General features: G+C 46.7%; 2 protein-coding genes across 2 annotated transcripts; both read right to left on the bottom strand.

Annotated features, from left to right (window-relative positions):
* Nucleotides 1–5653: 5653 nt before the first annotated feature.
* LOC124677017 (REF/SRPP-like protein At3g05500) lies at nt 5654–7537 on the bottom strand. Its single transcript, XM_047213021.1, has 3 exons — nt 7418–7537; nt 7110–7325; nt 5654–6321 (listed from the first exon to the last, which is right to left on the bottom strand). The coding sequence occupies exons 1-3, from the start codon at nt 7436–7438 to the stop codon at nt 5776–5778; spliced, it is 783 nt and encodes a 260-aa protein (XP_047068977.1). The 5' UTR covers nt 7439–7537; the 3' UTR covers nt 5654–5775.
* A 5092-nt stretch (nt 7538–12629) lies between these two features.
* On the bottom strand, nt 12630–15085 carry LOC124672969. Its single transcript, XM_047209115.1, has 3 exons — nt 14815–15085; nt 13617–13852; nt 12630–13190 (listed from the first exon to the last, which is right to left on the bottom strand). The coding sequence occupies exons 1-3, from the start codon at nt 15083–15085 to the stop codon at nt 12630–12632; spliced, it is 1068 nt and encodes a 355-aa protein (XP_047065071.1).
* Nucleotides 15086–17256: the final 2171 nt, after the last annotated feature.

The following is a 17256-nucleotide window of genomic DNA, read 5'->3' as shown; positions in this document are numbered from 1 at the left end:
TACCCCTCCTGAAACTTGGGGGTGCCCTCGAGTTCCTTCCAGCAATGAGAGAAGGCAAAGGTCTTTCCTTCATTCGCCGTTTTGAAGAAATCTAAAGCTTGCCACACCTAGAGCAAAGCAAGACAACAATGACAAACATGTGTGCAAATAACGAAAGAACAAGTTGAGGTTAAGAACTATACCAAATCCTTTATGTCGATGCCGCTAACGGGAATTCGCTTCACGTGATCATAGGCCGCCCGGAATTTGTTGCATTCCGTTTGAATTGTTCCCCACATCTTTTGGAGAGACAACTCGCTGCGGTCGCTCTCAAATGGCTCCTGTCCGTACCTGCGATGTTCATGGAGGTATTGATAGATCCGGCGCCATAATGCGGTCCCCTTCTGCTCAACACCTGTCAATGCATCTTGCCCAATGGTCAACCATCCATCGACGAACATTTTGTCCTCCTGCGGCGTTGGTGGTGGTGGGGAGGAGGGCAGCTTATTTATACGGCGCGGGTGTGTGGGGCCCGCTGGGAGAGCTGGCGGCTGCGTCAACGGGAAATTATTTACCGACGTTTTCACGCAAGGAAGGAAACGGCCGGCTGATCGGCAGGAGGAGCCCCGCAGCCTTTTCACCGCTTCAGCTTCTTTTCCTTTTCTTTTATTTCTCCCTTGATTCTGGACGCTGTCGACTCGTGTGGTGGGGAGGTGGTTGTGGTGTGGGGTAGGTGCGGTGTAGAAATGGGGGCTTTTAGCTTGCGCCGGATAGGGTTTAGGATTAGGAAGTGTTTTGTTGTTTCTTTGGCGGCGTCTCCTCGTGTGATATCTGCCTCTGCGTGGAGGAACGGATGGTTTTGGTTGATTCAGGACTAGGGTACTAGGGGGAAATGCTCTTATCCCGTGCACGGAAGGTCACATGCATGTTTGTGTCATCGATTTCATGCTTTAAGATTCGTGCATCAGTGTTTCATCAAGTTTTATTGAGATTTATTGTGTTTCACTCTTGTCACACACAATGAAATGCAACGATACTTAATGAAATCATGCACGGGAGGTACTAGGCATCTCCTGCGGCCACACAAATGATCATGGTTGTTCGTTCGTACGGACAAGAGGCACCAATACACAGCCGAGCGGTTCAACGCGAATAGACCGATATATTCGCGACAATGTATTTGTCGTAAAGACCACCGAACCAGGAAAGCCAGAAATACATACTTTGCAACTTAAGCAGCAGATGTGGGCGATGGCGGCAGCAGCAACGTTCGGGTAATAGTCGTGTTTGGGAACACGTCATTGGACGACGTCGTGTGCCAATAGTCGCGCGTAAGCGCTCCCAAAAAAAACATGATTGTCCCTCACCCGTAAAGGTCTACTACGAGAATCATGGTTCTAGATGCCTACTGTCCCGCCTGTCGTAGCACATCGAAGGACGGGATGAGGAAAACGAAGAGGAGGTTGCTCATGTGTCTCGTACTAGCGGCTAGGGTTTGCGTCTGGGTTTATATAATGTTGAGAAGGTCGTACGGTGTAGCCTATGTCCGAGTCAACACAGCCACGATCCAGAAAATCTGGAACGAAACGGCTGCATTAACGGACGTCGTGTCGATGCCAGGCGGGCGGAGGAGGAGGAGGAGTGCGCGAGGTCTCTCTCTCTTCTCGCTCACTTACAAGATCGTACTACCACGGACCCCTTATAAACCACTCCACATCTCTCTCAACTAGCATGTGGGATTAAAATTTAGTTTTGCCTTTGCCAAATACGAATGGGCTAAAGAGAATTTCAAAATTTGTATAGGACTATGGGCTAAGGCCCAATGCCAAATTCCAACACATCAGTGGCGTTGGTGGTTCTTGATGTAGCAATGTGACATCACATGTATAATTCCTTTCGATGGAATATGTGGTACTCCTTGTAGTGCAAGGAGCTAGAGGTTCTTATTGAAGCAATGCTTGTGTGTTTTATTGTAGTCTCGATAATGTGGTTCCGTTCAACCGCCCTCCAACCTCCTTCCTCCCTGTCATGGTTTGTTCATGTGGCGTTGTCTATGACATAGCTCAGTTCTGGTTATCTTTTTTTTTTTTGTGTTTCGTTGTTGTGCTAGATTTTGTAGCATGTTATGTTGTATCTTGATTCGTCCAATTATTTGACATATGGTCCAAGTCGGCTATTGTCATCTAATAATAAGACATAGAGGGTGTCGAACTAGTGGTTTGATTCCTATGGGGTTGGAGATACAACCGCCATAGGGGCGGTGTGCAAGTAATCTATGGTATAGCACTCGGTATTTTCTTATGAACCGGTCCATGACTGCGGCTTTATCTTCAATCGAATGTTCATTTTCACTTCTTTTCTTTAAGAAGTGCATTTTCACTGAATTTTCTCACTTTCAATTCTTTAAGATTGCAAGTTTACCACGGTCTTTTTTTTTTCTTGAACATTTGTTTTACACTCGCTCTAAGCTAGTGTGGATCCAAAGAAGGGCCACTGCGGATCGAGGCTACCCGCGGTCGGCAGGCCGACTCGTTCCAATCGAAGGCCTTGCCTATAAGCACTCAAACGGCTGCATAAGGCCGAGCTGCAGGTATTTTGATTTCGATAGAAGGCCCAGCTATCATAGGAAGCCCTTGGTCTTTCGGTTTGGGCGGGCGGACCGAACAGTGAACGCCGGCCCAGGCCTGCCGTCGACCTCCGCCAGTGTGTACCCATGAGCTAGCATATTCAGCGCTCGAAAAAAAAACGTGATAGCATCGTCCGGTTGCTTACTTGCTTTGCCGTGCCGTGCCGTCGCCGCTGCCCACGCCATAGGATGAACTGAAAGCCGTGGCTCTGCCGTAGACGCCAGGGAGACCGGACGAGAGATCGATCCGTCCGCCGCCGGCGCATGCTTCAGGCACCGGCCGGCGCGCCGTGAAACATAAGCGCGGTCGCGTGGAGGCTATGCTCTGCAACACAGGCCTCGTCCGTGCACCACGCGCGCATGCAGAACGGCCTCACGGGTTGAGCGCAGCTCGACCGGTGACGGCGACAACTTCGACCTCGTGGGGCTGTGTACGTACGGTGGGTGTCGTCGCTCTGAAGGTGATGCGTGTGCAGTGAACAGAACAGGTTGATCGCGTGGGAGCTTATTCCGCCAAGAATACACTGACGGCTCAGTAACTTCGATCACACACGGACGCTAGGTACAGCTTGCGTGACAATGCGAGTGAGGCACGGAGAAGACGAGGGGCTTAGGTACAGCTTGCGTGACAATGCGAGTGAGGCACGTTTAAGACTCTGTTGTGCGCGTTTCGTAGCCTGGTTGATTTTGACCATTCTGTAGATTATGTGAGCTTTAGGCTAAAACAAAATGTGGACTTTGTTTGGCGGCTCGTGAAGATTTTTGTTGTTATGTGGATATTTAAGCTCAGGCTCTTTGGTTGCATGGTTTAAAGCCCATGGAGCAACCCAAAAGCAGGTGGATGTTGTTTGGTTATCACCATTATGCTGACTGATGAGTATGGAAACCTCTTCACACTATGGTGATGTTACTCAAACTAAAAAAAAAAAAAAAAGCACACATGTAAACATAGAAGTAATACGAAACGATCAGCACTAACATAGTTCAAACAGAAGACACTTCAGACACACATTAGTAAGCAACTACCAATTTTCTCTTCCATGATCCTCTTGGTAGCATCTCTATGATCCGGACACCTGGTCATTACCTCACAAATGTGATCGTGCAATGTATCTTTATGAACCATGGTACGAATGCCTTAGGGATTTGGCAGGTGCCCATGGTAGGCTCAAAGACCACACTCATTAGCTTCAGGCCATCCTCGTCATAGTACTGGCCAACGTTGGAAGGCCTTTTGCTTAAGTTCTCACCGGGAACCTCCACGTGAGCGCTGATATCCATTGCGTACACAAAAAATAATTGTAAATCAAGGCCTCGTGCAATCAGTCAAACTTAAAATCATGAAAGACCTCATATAAGCAATCACATGCAATGTCACGAATGATTCTATCAAATCAAGTACACTATGGACAATGAGAATTGTCTGTGCGACGCACAAGGTTTGATAGGATTATCGTGACACCAATATGGTGACACATTTTATTCATCGGCCATTGCATCTTACACAAGTCACAATTGGAAGCCTCGGCATCCACAAGCTAAGAGATGTCCTCCAAGATCAATGAGCACGCAATATCAATGTCTTTCTGCACGCCCCTAGGTATTGCTGGATCATCCTTAGCTCACATTGTGCTACTGAATTTAATCATGAGTCATTGCAAGAAAACAAAAGCCTAATGAACATATTTAGGCACTCATATTTACACTGGGCACACAAATCTTAGACATGGAGTTAGCAAACCTAATACATCACACCATTTGTGTATGTACAATGCTGATGGTTCGGTAGCTCCATCCTTTGATCATGTTATCCATGATTTAATCATCGACCAAATAAAAAATGGCATGTGATTAAGCAAAGTAGGGCTCACAAGAACATACCACGCGTGAATCACAGAGGTAGTACGCCACTTAGCAAGTACCAAACACTTGCTAAATGGTGATGATCCCAGTTGTACTAACATAGTGTTATCCTATAATCATAGGCATACAGATGAAGATAGCCAGCTTATGAGCAAGCAATGGATGAACGAGAAGACAATAGTCATCAAAACATGGGCATGCAAAAAACCCTACCTCCAACAATCTGCAACTGATTTGCAGTGAATCTGCCGTGCATGCGAGCAACATCTACTAGATCGAAATACAATATTACCTGACTACCAAAATCCAACATCTACTAGATCGAAATACAATATTACCTGACTACCAAAATCTCTACGCATCGCAAGAAATCGACAAATCTAACCTTACCCTATCATGCCCTAATAGATCTAGTCTGTGTGTTCGTTCAGATCCACGAAAAGGGAGCATCGGAGAAGATAGTGGTTGTGCTTACCGCCATTGCAAACGGCTGATTGAGGACGAGGACACGAGGTGTAGGTCGCCACAAAGTCCTCGCTCTTTCTCGGCCATGGCGGCGGTTGTTCGTCAGCAGCCATGACAGTAGTGCAACCGCCGCCGTAATATGACAGAAGAGTGGTGAGGGCCGGTGAGAAAGGGAAGAGTGAGAGGAAGAAGAGAGAGCAGTGATGCCATATATAAAGTGTGTTCCTAAAGGGACGGGACGTCGCCCGTCAACATATTTTTACCACGGCTAGAGGGCATCATACATATCTTTATGCAACACACACCTCTCAGAGAAGCTGGACCGGAATTCTCTTCTGGTGGTGTGCCTTTTCTCCCGATGAAAGCACACAGGGAATAGGCTGGTTGTTTCATCAGAATAGGCTGACGGCGACAGGTTCACTCCATCGACCCCGGAGGAAAACGACGAAGCAAAAGAGGGAGAACACTCCCCACGGTTCAGCTAAACCGTGGCCGGCCGCCAGCACTTTCGGGTGAAGGAGAGAGAACCTAATTACACTGGATTAAGACAGAGACGGCGACATCGAGAGCAACTTTGTACAAAAAGTATGCAAGGAGAATACAATGTTCAGCACATAAAGCAGAGCTAATAGTAGTAGAACATCACCATCATCATCCATGATCACATTATCTACGAGACTAAACCAGCGATACCACTACACACCTTCTTGTTGCACTGCCCAGTACGTAGCTTATTCAGTTGAGGCCACGAGCAATACAGTACAGACCTCGTTTATCAGGGCAGTGTAGGGGCACGGCGTTGCTACTAGATCAAGATCCATAGACTTGGCCGCCGGCGCGGGCTACTCGGCAGTCTCGGTTACTTCCACAGGCTTGGCCTCCGACGACCCTTCCCCGACGGTCTCGTTCACTTCCACAGGCTTGGCCTCCGGCGACCCCTCCCCGAACACCTTGGCGATGCGCTCGACGGGGATGGCCGGGAGGTACCGGGCTCCGGGGAGCCCGTGCTGCGCCGCGTAGACGATCACCCTGTTGTACTTCTCGCACCAGTAGGCGGCGGTGGGCACGGCGATCTGCGCCAGCTGCGGGAAGAGCGGCAGCCCGTTGAGCGCGCACCAGGTGGAGACGGCGAGGTGCTCCGCCGCCGGCTCGTAGCGCACGTACAGGTCCCTGGCCGCCGGCTCGATCCTCCCGTACGCGTCCTTGGCCACCGGCTCCACCTTGCCGTACACGGCGCGGGCCGCGCCGGTCACGCCCGACCGGCGCGCCTCGTCGACGATCTCCCTCGCCAGCTCCGGCGCCGCCTGGGCCGCCTCGTACGCTTTCGCTGACGCCGACTTGAGCGCCGACGGGAGGTGCCGGTCCAGCTCCTCCACCGTGCCGTCCACCTGCCATTGTCAGCGCGCAAGCAGTTCAGCAACAACAGGAAACTGAAAGACATGATGCTTGGTATTCGCCAAAATTGAAAAGACGTGATGCTTGGAATTTGCCAAAATTGAAAAGACAGGATGCTTGGAATTTGCCAAAATTGAAAAGACATGATGCTTGGGATTTAGTACTACTATAAGAACTACTGTTGCTGGATCGCCATGGCAAATACGAGTAGAATCGAAGATTTACTACTATAAGAACTACTGTTGCTGGATCGCCATGGCAAATACGAGTAGAATCGAAGACTCGAAGTTCTCCAAGAGCATGGTGTGATTCAGCACCTGACCATGCTTGGGTTTGCCAATTAATAAAGACAAACCATGGTTGGAATTTAGTTGTCACTTTGATCGATACGGCAAAGGAAATCAAATTTCTGCAAAAGAGCGTCGGCATGCGCTTCACAACCACTACCTCGGAGTCTCCGCCGAGTGCTAGCATATGCCGGAATCAGAGGAATCTCGAAAGCGAAACACGGGCAGATTCCGCGCACCAGCACAGGGGGCATTCTCCACCACACGGCTCAGCCACCAAACTAGTCCCTACCACAGAGAGCTTACGCACTGCAAAGCAAATCAGCGGCGCACCCAGGCCCCTTCCCGTGCTAGTACCGTGCGCACCATGGCACGCAGCTCCACCGGCGAGACAACCGCGCCGCGCGCGCGAAACGAGAGCGACCGTACCAACAACTGATCGACCCTACCGCGGGCGGAGAAGGAAGGAGTGGGGTTCTTCGAGCGGGTCGTACCTTGCGGTCGACGAAGGCGAGGAGGTCGAGGGGGATGCCGCGGAAGCGGGCGTAGACGGGGCCGGCGACGCCCCTGACGGCGGAGTCGACGGCGTCGACGCCGGGGCGGAGCGGGCCGGCGTGGTCCCTGGCGAGCGCGTAGAGGCCCGCGACGCACAGCGCCGCCTGCGCCGCCGCCGCGCGCACGAACTCCAGCCGCCTCAGCCTCGGCCTCTCCTGCAAGCAAACCCAAATTCCGGACCGAATCAGCACCAAATCGAGCCGAGAAGCAAGGGAGGGGAAGGGGGAGGGGTCGCTCCGCGACTCACCTGCGTGCTGGGCTCCGCCATGGCTCCCGAACCACTCGCGAATCGGACGGGGGGCTTCTAGAACCTGGTGGGCGGTTGGAGACGGCTTTTTTTTCCCTTTGCTGCTCCGCTGAAACGAGAACGAAATGACTCGAATGACGGGGGTCTGGGGCGGGCCCCTATATAGGCGGGGATGGGCGTCGCTGGGCCGTGCGATGGCGGGCGCGTTCGATCGGGACCGTTCGTTGTTGGCCGGGTGCCAGAAGAGTCTGGGTTACGGAGCGGGCCCGGCACGTACGTACGTTGGTTCTAGTTGGCGTGAGGGGCACGTGGATGTGGTGAGGGGACACGTCGCTACCGGCGGTATTTCTTTTCCTCGTCCCGTGTGCCGGTTGCGCCGTGACCAGGGAAGATGATGGTCCGGGTTTGGAGTTTTGTAGGTACTGCTTTGGAGGATGGACGGCTGTGGTGGCCGGAGTCCGGCGCCGTGGAGCGTGGGCTACGCCGGTGATGTCATCCGATCGATTCATAGGTATATTTTTTAATTTTTTATTATTATTATTATTATTATAAGCTTCTTCTACCACCTAGCGATGACTACAAGCACTTGAACAAGATGAAGACATATCACCGTTCTCGTCCTTTCTCACTCTCACTGGAGCCAGCCAAAGCTTATTGTAGTAGGTTCCAAAAAGCTAGCCCACAAGAGTACGCAGTCGATAAAGAGAAGCGTATATCAGAAAGACCATCAACCAAAAAAAAGTGAGGTCCACAAGAGACACCTCCACCTGCTCTTCGACGACATTGGAAGCATCGCCAAAACGGGGGCTAGGCGGGGAGGATTTTATTCCATCTACAATGAACTGCAGCCACGACTACCTGGTAGGACACAAAATCTGAATTGTGAAAAACTTAAAAAAATGGAGCCCTTCGTTCCACATTTTCTACCTCTATATCTATCTCTCAGGTATTTAAGTTTTGCAGAACCCCACAGATATACAAAAAAGAAATGTTATCCCACTACGACCAAACAGAACCACCAACCGACAAAGACAAGGATTCATCGCATCTCCATGACCCCAAGACCACAGGAGGCGAGGCAGATCGGTGGCACCGCTGACAGGAGGTAGAAAACCCCATCGCATGGTCTCCTGAGAGCCGGGAACTAAGGGGTTTGGACTTTGCATGTGATGTATAGTGGTCGTCCGCTTCCCTCTCCGCTTGAACGCTAAGAGTCTCTCCACCAGTAGACCCTATAGCAACCTCTATAGGGCTATTTAGGCCGCTACATGTTTTTGAGCCACACCGTGGCTCTCGTAAATCGTCGGCAGTAATCTGAGCCCAATAAAATGGCAGCCACTCTTGTGCAAGCCCCTATGGGCAGGGTGTCGAACGGGGTGCACCGACACTCCCCGCCACACAGGATTTCAAGGGTATGGCCAACCTAGAAGTGAGAGAAACAAGGGGCCATCATTTTTAATGACCATGTGGATAAGTTCGGTCCCCATCTTCATATGACGCGCTAGTTCCAAAGGTGAGCGTGTAGAGTGATGTGACGGGAAGCCACCCCTCGCTAGACGCGGCTACCCACACGATGATGACAAAGCTTCCGCGTCATCTTCAATGCGCACATTGACCTCCTCTATTAAAGTCGGCCTCCTCGGTGCGCCCGTCTCACCATTCGTACCATCACCTATTAACCCATCGCCAAAAATCCTAGCCACCGCCTCCAACTTCCCAACGATGGCGCATAACCACGAAGATGGTGGTAGCGGCATGTCGGCGATGAGGGCAAGTTCGAGCACCGACAGTGCAACCTCAATCTGGAAGAGGCAACAGTGCTGCATAGAGCTTGCCTCCATGCGCTACCGGATTATAGGTTGCCCCACGGCTACCACATGTCAAACAGCGGCTATGCCATTCCGCAGTTGCTGGAGGGGGGAGAGCTCCACTCCTGCATCGTGCAACGTCAGGTGAGCTGTCCCCAGCGGCATTATCATCCGGGAGACGCACGCATCGTGACTCTTCTTTGGCGTCGGCGCTCCTTCACCTAACGAAGGAGAAGGCAGCGAAGGAGGAGCCTCCTTCTCCTTCATAGTTGTGCGGGCGCCTATACTCCGAAAGCCCAAAGGAGAAGCTCGTTCTTCCCCCACCGGTGCCAAAGAAAGAGAAGGCCTAGTGGGAGTTCGAGATAGAGCTTCAGGCAACGTACTGTGCGCCGGATGACCCCGAAGACGCGTCGGGACATGCGGCATTCATGAGCCGCTCCTTCAACGTCGTCCCGATGGCCGCGAACGGTTCACGAGTAGTGGTCGGCAACGAACATCGGGTACGTCATCGACCTCGAGGAGGAGGCTCCCGTACAAGCGCCAGCTCCGGCGACCCCTGCCGAGGACGCCATCTTTGACGAGGGGTGGAGCACCGACAACAACGACAGCGGCGATGGCGATGGCGCGAACAACATGGACGACATCGCCTTTTTACCGGCAGTTAGTTTTTTATGTTTTAGGTTTAAATACCGTAAACTTTCTACAAATTTGAACGAGCTTCGGCGTCCTTTAAATTTATGAAGTTTTTTTTAAATATAGTTTCTTGGGCCGCCGTATTAGGGTCGCTGGTGTGAAAAACCCCTTCCTATATGTAAGAACGTTGCACTGGCATCTCAAATAAGAAACTGCTGGCGCACTGCTGACGTCTATTTAAAACGTGCCCGTAAAGATGTTGTAAGCTCAGATTATGTAGAAATATGACCCGCCCGACAATGCAAAGCTTATGTGCTAGCTAATAATGGTGAAACCAGCTTCGGCCGTCCAGCCTACCCAGAAAAATCAAAGAACAAGATATCGGGAGGAGGGATATTCCGGCGCCGGCAGTTTGATCCGCCGATACAGCGGGTCGTGTACATATGCCACAGAGCAGCTACAGTTCGTAAGCTACGGTATGTAATCCTGTCTCTTCATTTTTCATCCAACGGCCAAAAATAAAAAGGTATGATACTGTTCATCCAGCACTGGATCTCAGTCCGCACAGTTGTGCCCCTGCTCACGTAGTCACGTGTGTTAGATTGGATCCAGACATCCAGCACGTCGTGCGGGAACCAGATCTTTGCCACCCTGTAGAACGTAGATCAAAGGGGAGTAATCGACATATCGCGATGGTTCCACTAATTAAAGCCTCTGGTTCCAGCGAATGATGCTACAGAAACTACCAAAGCTAACCTGGAAGTGTCAGATTCTGCCGAAGAACAAATGAACTCCTACATATCGGATCCGCCACAACTGAAGCATATGGGCCATGTGAAATTAGACGCATGCCTAATCGAGAAGCTAATACCAAAGAGTTCAGGGTTGCTCGTGTTAGAGCACCCGTTGATTTGCTCCTGCAGCACCGCGGCCGACTAACCCGATTGCTGCCGCGGCAGCACTTAGTGTATGAAATCGTTGCCGCGGCAAGCCGCTCCCTAAATTCCTTAAGCTTCCAAACTACCTTCCCATTACTAATTTTAGAAGTCTAAAGAAATGTGGGGGCAACTTACGGGGACAACTAAGTGAGGGCAACCCGTGGAGAAGACAACAAAACCAGCATTTGGAAGAATTCACTTCCCTGTGTAGACAAGCAGTTTCAGACTAAAAGTTCAGACTAAAATGGAACTCCAGAAATAACCAAAGTTCAGATAAGCAGTTTCAGACTAAAAATCCTTTAGTTAATATATCAACAAATTTCGAAGAGCTCGGCACATGCAGGATACACAACTCATCGTTGGCAATCGTTCACATGCAAAGCGAATATCAATCTCGACATATTTGCACATTGAAGTTGGAGTGGGTTGGCATAAAGCTAGACTGCACTGACATTATCATAGTAGGCATTTCTACCTCACTGTAAAGGACAATAAACATGACAAGCTTGCATAAAGTAGCAGGATACAGCAACACCATTGGCAACCAGACAATACTCCCCTTAATCTTTTGTGTTGAACTTGTCAATGTGTGCAACTCAGAATGGTAGCAGGGCCTGATGTCTCAAGTTAGAGGCATGAGGGAGACCACACGTGAAGGGGGGTGAAGTATGCTCTATCTTTTCCACCAGCATAGTAGTTTGGATCAAATGAGAAGTGAACGAATAATGGTGAACAAGGCCGAAGTTTCTGTGGCATAATAGTTTCCACTAGATCTATTACAATCCACTTGGACCTCCTTTTCAAATTCCTACGCATGATGAACAAGGGCGAGGTTTCTAGTGGCATAATAGTTTCCTAATTATACCTTCTCATGTTGTTGGACTTTGATTTGACTATGTTTATTATGAATTTTGTGTTTTTTCTGTTCCTTTGAACCAAACTACTTAGTTTACGGAATTTATGTGTTTCTCAAACTTCTGTTTTGTAACTGCATTTCTATTATGTTCACATGTTTTTCCTACTTTTGCATTCTTGGAATCCTACGGACCAAACTGACCCTGGTGAAAAGTCGGGCTATTTTCTTTCCATAAAATAAGTAGCAAGGCTACACTTGAAATCGACGACCCAGTTTGATGGCGCTCTTTTGTTTATTTCCAAGAGATTTTGATATAGCTAGCTAGTACGTATATACTCCCTCTGTCCCAAAATGTAAGGCGCATAAGGATTAATTAAAAGTCAACATTTTTAAGTTTGACTAAGTTTATACTCAAAAATATAAATATTTACAATACTAAACCAACATGAATAGATTCACCATAAAGTGTATTTTCTTAATATGATATTGTAGATATAAATATATTGTTCTAAGTCTTTGGTCAAAGTTAGTAAATTTTGACTTTTGAGCAATCCTTAGACGCCTTACATTTTGTGATAGAGCACCATAAAGTAGTATGTTACCGTCCATATTTCTTAAATTTTGCCTTATGAATACACACAACCAGTTTTCAAATTAAGGAGCCCTTCATAATCACCCTTTCTGCAAACTATACATTACAACTTGTCAGTAAAATTATAATCAAGGGCGACATGTAGATAGAATGGACGAAGTAGCATGCATTACTGTATGTTGTATGGCATTCCTCCATTCCTTATACCAAATCACTGGCGCTATAAAAATTACCGGAGCATGCATGACCGAGATGTGCATATGTAAGTAGATAGCTGCCTCAAACTCACAACACTAAACTGCCTTAGCTTCTTAGCTTAATTACTCTTGACCCACCCACTATAGAACCAACCTGTTTATTTTTTACAAAGTTTGGTCTAAGGTTGTTACAGTTCTTTTAAAGTAGACCAAGTCACCCTCACTGCGATTAACACAAAGCCCGTCTTTATCTCTTGAGTAGCATGCCCATGCTTGTTCGCCTCGAATGAACAGCAATATTCAGCGGGGATGCATGAGTCTGCGGCTACCTTGAACTTTAATTCCATCTGAGCATCCTTCTGTACAGCAACCACAGACCTCTTTAAGCCACGTGACTCAACAATAGCACCATCAAAGAGCCGGATTTCTTCATGTAACCCACTGGTAAAACAACCAAGACGCATACTGAAACTGGTTTGCACTTGTGATATGACAACTTCGATAGTCGACTCAACAGCAAAGCTAAGACGTGATGCGCCTACGTCAATTGCGCCACAATCTCCTTGGATGCGTAATGTGAATGGGCTGCAATTACTTGTTTCCATGGGATCTAAATGTGATACACCATCAATCAGTTGTAGATCTTCTTTCTCGTGTTCGGCTGTCTTGATCTTCATGTCATATTCAATTAGAATAGGACTAATAAATTGAATCCCCCGCTTAGGACCAGGCATGTTGATGAGATAACCCTACAAAATTAAATAAAGTAGGAAAATCCATACTTCCGTTATGATGTTTCACTTGTAGCAATATTTAGACTTCAGCTAAAGGCATGTTTTATAACTGATAGCCAAGACTTTTTATAACATATCAAACAAACATAACAGTGTTATAGAGGGAAATCAGCCCCAGCTATTTATTTGATTTCAATCCAAATACTTAACTAAATAAACCTGTAAGAAATAAAAAGAGAAAAGAATGTAGTGGTGGGATCATTCATGCTATCCATGTTCATATTCCTATAAATAAATGAAATCAATTTCGTGAGGTTTACTTGGTAGCAACCAAGAGTCCAGAAATATTCTATTTGATTTTGTTTGGACTACTTGATACTTAGTATCACAATTTAGATATGTTTTTAAAAGATAATTGGAGACATGTATTGATGTGCACACCTGCTCCATGATGATGGGATTATCCCTGGTAAAGTTGACGATATAATTAAGTGATGTATCCGGATAATCCCGTACTGCTATGTATCCATACAACTCAATTGACCCGCGCTCCGCAGGAATTTTAGCCAACCTTAACGACAAAATTTGGAACATGTGACGACTTGAGTGTGACGCGCATTGTCCATTGTACATGAAGCAATCTGTGGGATCTGAAAACATCATTGCCTCCAGTTGAGCTTCATAGAAAAATACGAGTTAATTTGATCAGAATTGTAAATCGATAAAAGGCAACAATGTTTGTCATACGAAAAGTTTTTTTTTTCGCGGGCACGCGAAAGTCGTGCTATATCTTTATAGAAGGGAGCAACATGAATTACAAGAGACCAAAAGGGGGATGCGAACATCTACCCTTGGCCAACCCACGCACACCACCCCCAAAAACTAAAGGACCTACTCTCGCAACATGACTCTCCGCTCCACTCCCCTCGCAGCCCACCAGAGGCTGAACTCCTCTAGGATCCTATCGATAATCTGCTCCGTGGATAGCTGCCTCTCTAAGTTCCCAAAAACACGGATCCTATCGATAATCATACGAAAAATAAACATGAGGTTTAAGGATGCCATTGTCCTATCGGAAATTTTCCCTCTCATGTAAGTGGAAAGTGTCGATGTTCTTTTTAGTAGTAGGAATTTTGCTCCCTTGAGAAGCTGTTCTTCTAGGAAAACTCAAAAGGAGGGTAATCTCAGGAGTTCAAGTTTGATCATGTTTGCTCTGTACAAACAAGGAATTAATCCAACATATGTTCTTCCAGTGTGTGGTCTCTGATAGAAAGTGGGCTAAAATCATAGAAAGTGGTTCGGTTTGGGATTAGTAATAAGAAACAAGAAATCCATCCACCATATGTCCAGTACAACAACTGTCCGGTTTTGCTCTGGAAACATAGAAACCATTTGTGCTTTCAGAATGGCACTTTCTGTCCCTGATTTGGTTACATGTCTCCCTACTACCAAGCTATCAAACCCCTGACTAGATTTCCTTTATATGCAACAACGCACCGCCATCAATTAATGAAAGCAAACAGAGTAAAGCAAATTTAACATCAAGATTTCAGGAGAGAATATATACATCAGTTGACCCTATAGCTTGAAAAATGCTCTAATAACAAATAAAAAATAGGAAAAGAGATAGATCACTTACTCTCATTACGTTCAGCAATATGATAGCTTCTTTTCCAGTTTTCTGTGCCGGTGTATATGGAACCGTCACGATGGCTGCTATTGGGTAATATATCAATTAAGGGCACGTCGTCGACGGGGTTATCAAGTGTCTCTGCAGCCCAGCTCTCTTTGCCAGCACTGCCTAGTTCGCAACCAGTAATGTCCACGGTTTCTCCTGATGTACTACCAGGTTTAAGCGACGCGTCTGGTTTATGCAAGTCCTCGCCTTTTACTCCACTGCTGCTGGCCATGTTCCGTGATCCATTAGGAAATCTACATGAGAAGGGAATTTTAGTATCCGACACAAATAAGATATGGTCGTCAGTCAGGACTGAAATCTTCTTGGTTTAATGTATGTATAAGCCTGAAAACGGATTCTATTTTTCTCTGTTCTGGGAGTCATCTGGGATCAACATAAGAATGGTACAGAAAGACCCACACTTCTTCACAATCCAGATCGCAGTCTACAAACTATAGCATGAGAACTCACCGGGAAACACGACGGGTAGGTGGGGGATTGGCTGCAGCAAAGCATGGAGAAACCCGTCGCGCGAGCACTGATGGCATGAAAGAGAGGAGAGGTCGAGAGGTAGAGGCGAGGCGGTGCATTGAGGGAGGGAGGCAGGAAAAAGGTTGGGGAAACGAGGAAATCGAGCGTGAGAGGATTTGCATCTACACCATCTCGTTAATTTCTAGAGGACATCGAGGGCGAATCCTATTCACCGCTCATAGCGGGAGCGATTCGCTCCCGCCTGAGCGGTCGGGCGAGCTGGGCCGGCCCATTAACATGACTGGATTTTTACCGATTTCTACTGGTTCTTTTGTGTCTGCCTGAACGTTTTTTCCTTTCGGTTTTGTTGTTTTTTTACCGATTTTTACTGGTTCTTTTGTGTCTGTTTTCTGTGGGTTTTTTTTGTTATACTTCTTTTGCTTTTTTCTTCCGGTTTTTCTGAAACTTTTTCAAAATTGAACATTTTTTAAGTTTGAACTTTTTTGTAGATTCGAACATAATGTGAACTTTTTTTAAGCTTGAACTTTTTTATTATTTGAACAATTTTCAAATTTGAACTTTTTCAGATTTGAACATTTTTTAGTCAAAACATTTTTCAAGTTTGAACTTTTTTATATTTGAACAATTTTCAGATTTGAACATTTTTTAGATTTGAACAATTTTCAAATTTGAAGTTTTTCAGATTTGAACATTTTTTAGTCAAAACTTTTTTCAAGTTTGAACTTTTTTATATTTGAACAATTTTCAGATTTGAACATTTTTTAGATTTGAACAATTTTCAAATTTGAAAAATATAAATATATTTTCCAGAAAATAAACTGTAGACTTTTTAAGATTTAAACATTTTTAAAATTTGAACAGATTTGGCGTTTTACAAATTTCAATATTTTTAAATCTATTTTTTTGAGATAAATTTTTAAATCTAAATATGAAAGAAGAAAAAAGAGAGAGAAAACCGTACCTGTTATTGGGTTACTGCCGGTTCGGCCCATGAAGCGATGCCTCAGGCGGAGCGTCGCTCTCTCCCGCAAAGAGCGGGATATAGGCGCTCCCGGAATCGAGCATGAGAGCCTACCGAGCGGCCCGAGTGGCCCAGCAATAAGCGGCCCAGAGCAGACACGTCCAGGCAGCCTGCTTATCGTTGAGGACGGACAGAGAGGAGATCGCCGGAGGCCTAGCTGTGTTAATGCAATCTTATTGCTGAGCCAAACTAGAATTCGCTGCTAATTTTATGCTGCCAAGGCTGCTGAACGCTGATGTTAGCTCAAGGCTGCTCAATCCCCCACATGCCTTTCCAGCGGTAGCGGCGCCAGAGATGATGTGCTGGGTATTCATTTTCAACATGTGTATTCATTTTGTCAAATTCCTCATGTATATGCCAAAAAAATTCCTGATTTATGAAGAAATTCTAAGGTTTTGTCAAAATCTTGGTTATTCAGCTGCATACGCAAGAATACTCCTGACGCCGCCTCTGCTTTCCAGCTACAGGACTGCCTAAAACACAGTCGCGCACATTCAACTACCATCGCGAGTTTCCACATATATTCAGCCGGTAATCTGAAGTAATGTCTCACAACTTGATGGATGAATTTTACCCTAAAAACTGCCGGTAACGCGCACTTTTGGCTCTCAGGTGCACGCGCATCCTATATTGAAAATATGTCAGCAATTTACTAAAAGAGAATGTGTCCTAAATTAAATGGGTATGGAATATATGCAAACATGTGTAGCCTACACAAAAAAAATAACAGATATACTATTCACAATATAGTAGTAGACACGTACTATTCATAATATAGCAAAAATCTATTTTCTCTTTTTTATGTAGGTCACATAAATTCGAATTTTTCCTTGAAAATTGACACGAGTAAGTAGCATGGTGACATGTACTCGTCCGCGAATTATTTCAAA

The sequence above is a fragment of the Lolium rigidum genome, chromosome 7 (genome assembly GCF_022539505.1).
Source record: "Lolium rigidum isolate FL_2022 chromosome 7, APGP_CSIRO_Lrig_0.1, whole genome shotgun sequence".
NCBI classification, from domain to species: Eukaryota; Viridiplantae; Streptophyta; class Magnoliopsida; order Poales; family Poaceae; genus Lolium; species Lolium rigidum.
Note: the sequence above shows the minus strand (reverse complement) of the source record. Positions and strands in the feature narration are given on the sequence as shown.

Coding starts and splice junctions, on each gene's coding strand:
- LOC124677017 (XM_047213021.1), bottom strand. CDS start 7,438: ATGGCGGAGCCCAGCACGCAG. Junction 7,326..7,417: donor TGGCGGAGCCCAGCACGCAG/GTGAGTCGCGGA, acceptor GTTTGCTTGCAG/GAGAGGCCGAGGCTGAGGCG. Junction 6,322..7,109: donor TCGCCTTCGTCGACCGCAAG/GTACGACCCGCT, acceptor TGACAATGGCAG/GTGGACGGCACGGTGGAGGA.
- LOC124672969 (XM_047209115.1), bottom strand. CDS start 15,085: ATGGCCAGCAGCAGTGGAGTAAAAGGCGAGGACTTGCATAAACCAGAC. Junction 13,853..14,814: donor TATTGCTGAACGTAATGAGA/GTAAGTGATCTA, acceptor TTTTCTATGAAG/CTCAACTGGAGGCAATGATG. Junction 13,191..13,616: donor ATCCCATCATCATGGAGCAG/GTGTGCACATCA, acceptor TTAATTTTGTAG/GGTTATCTCATCAACATGCC.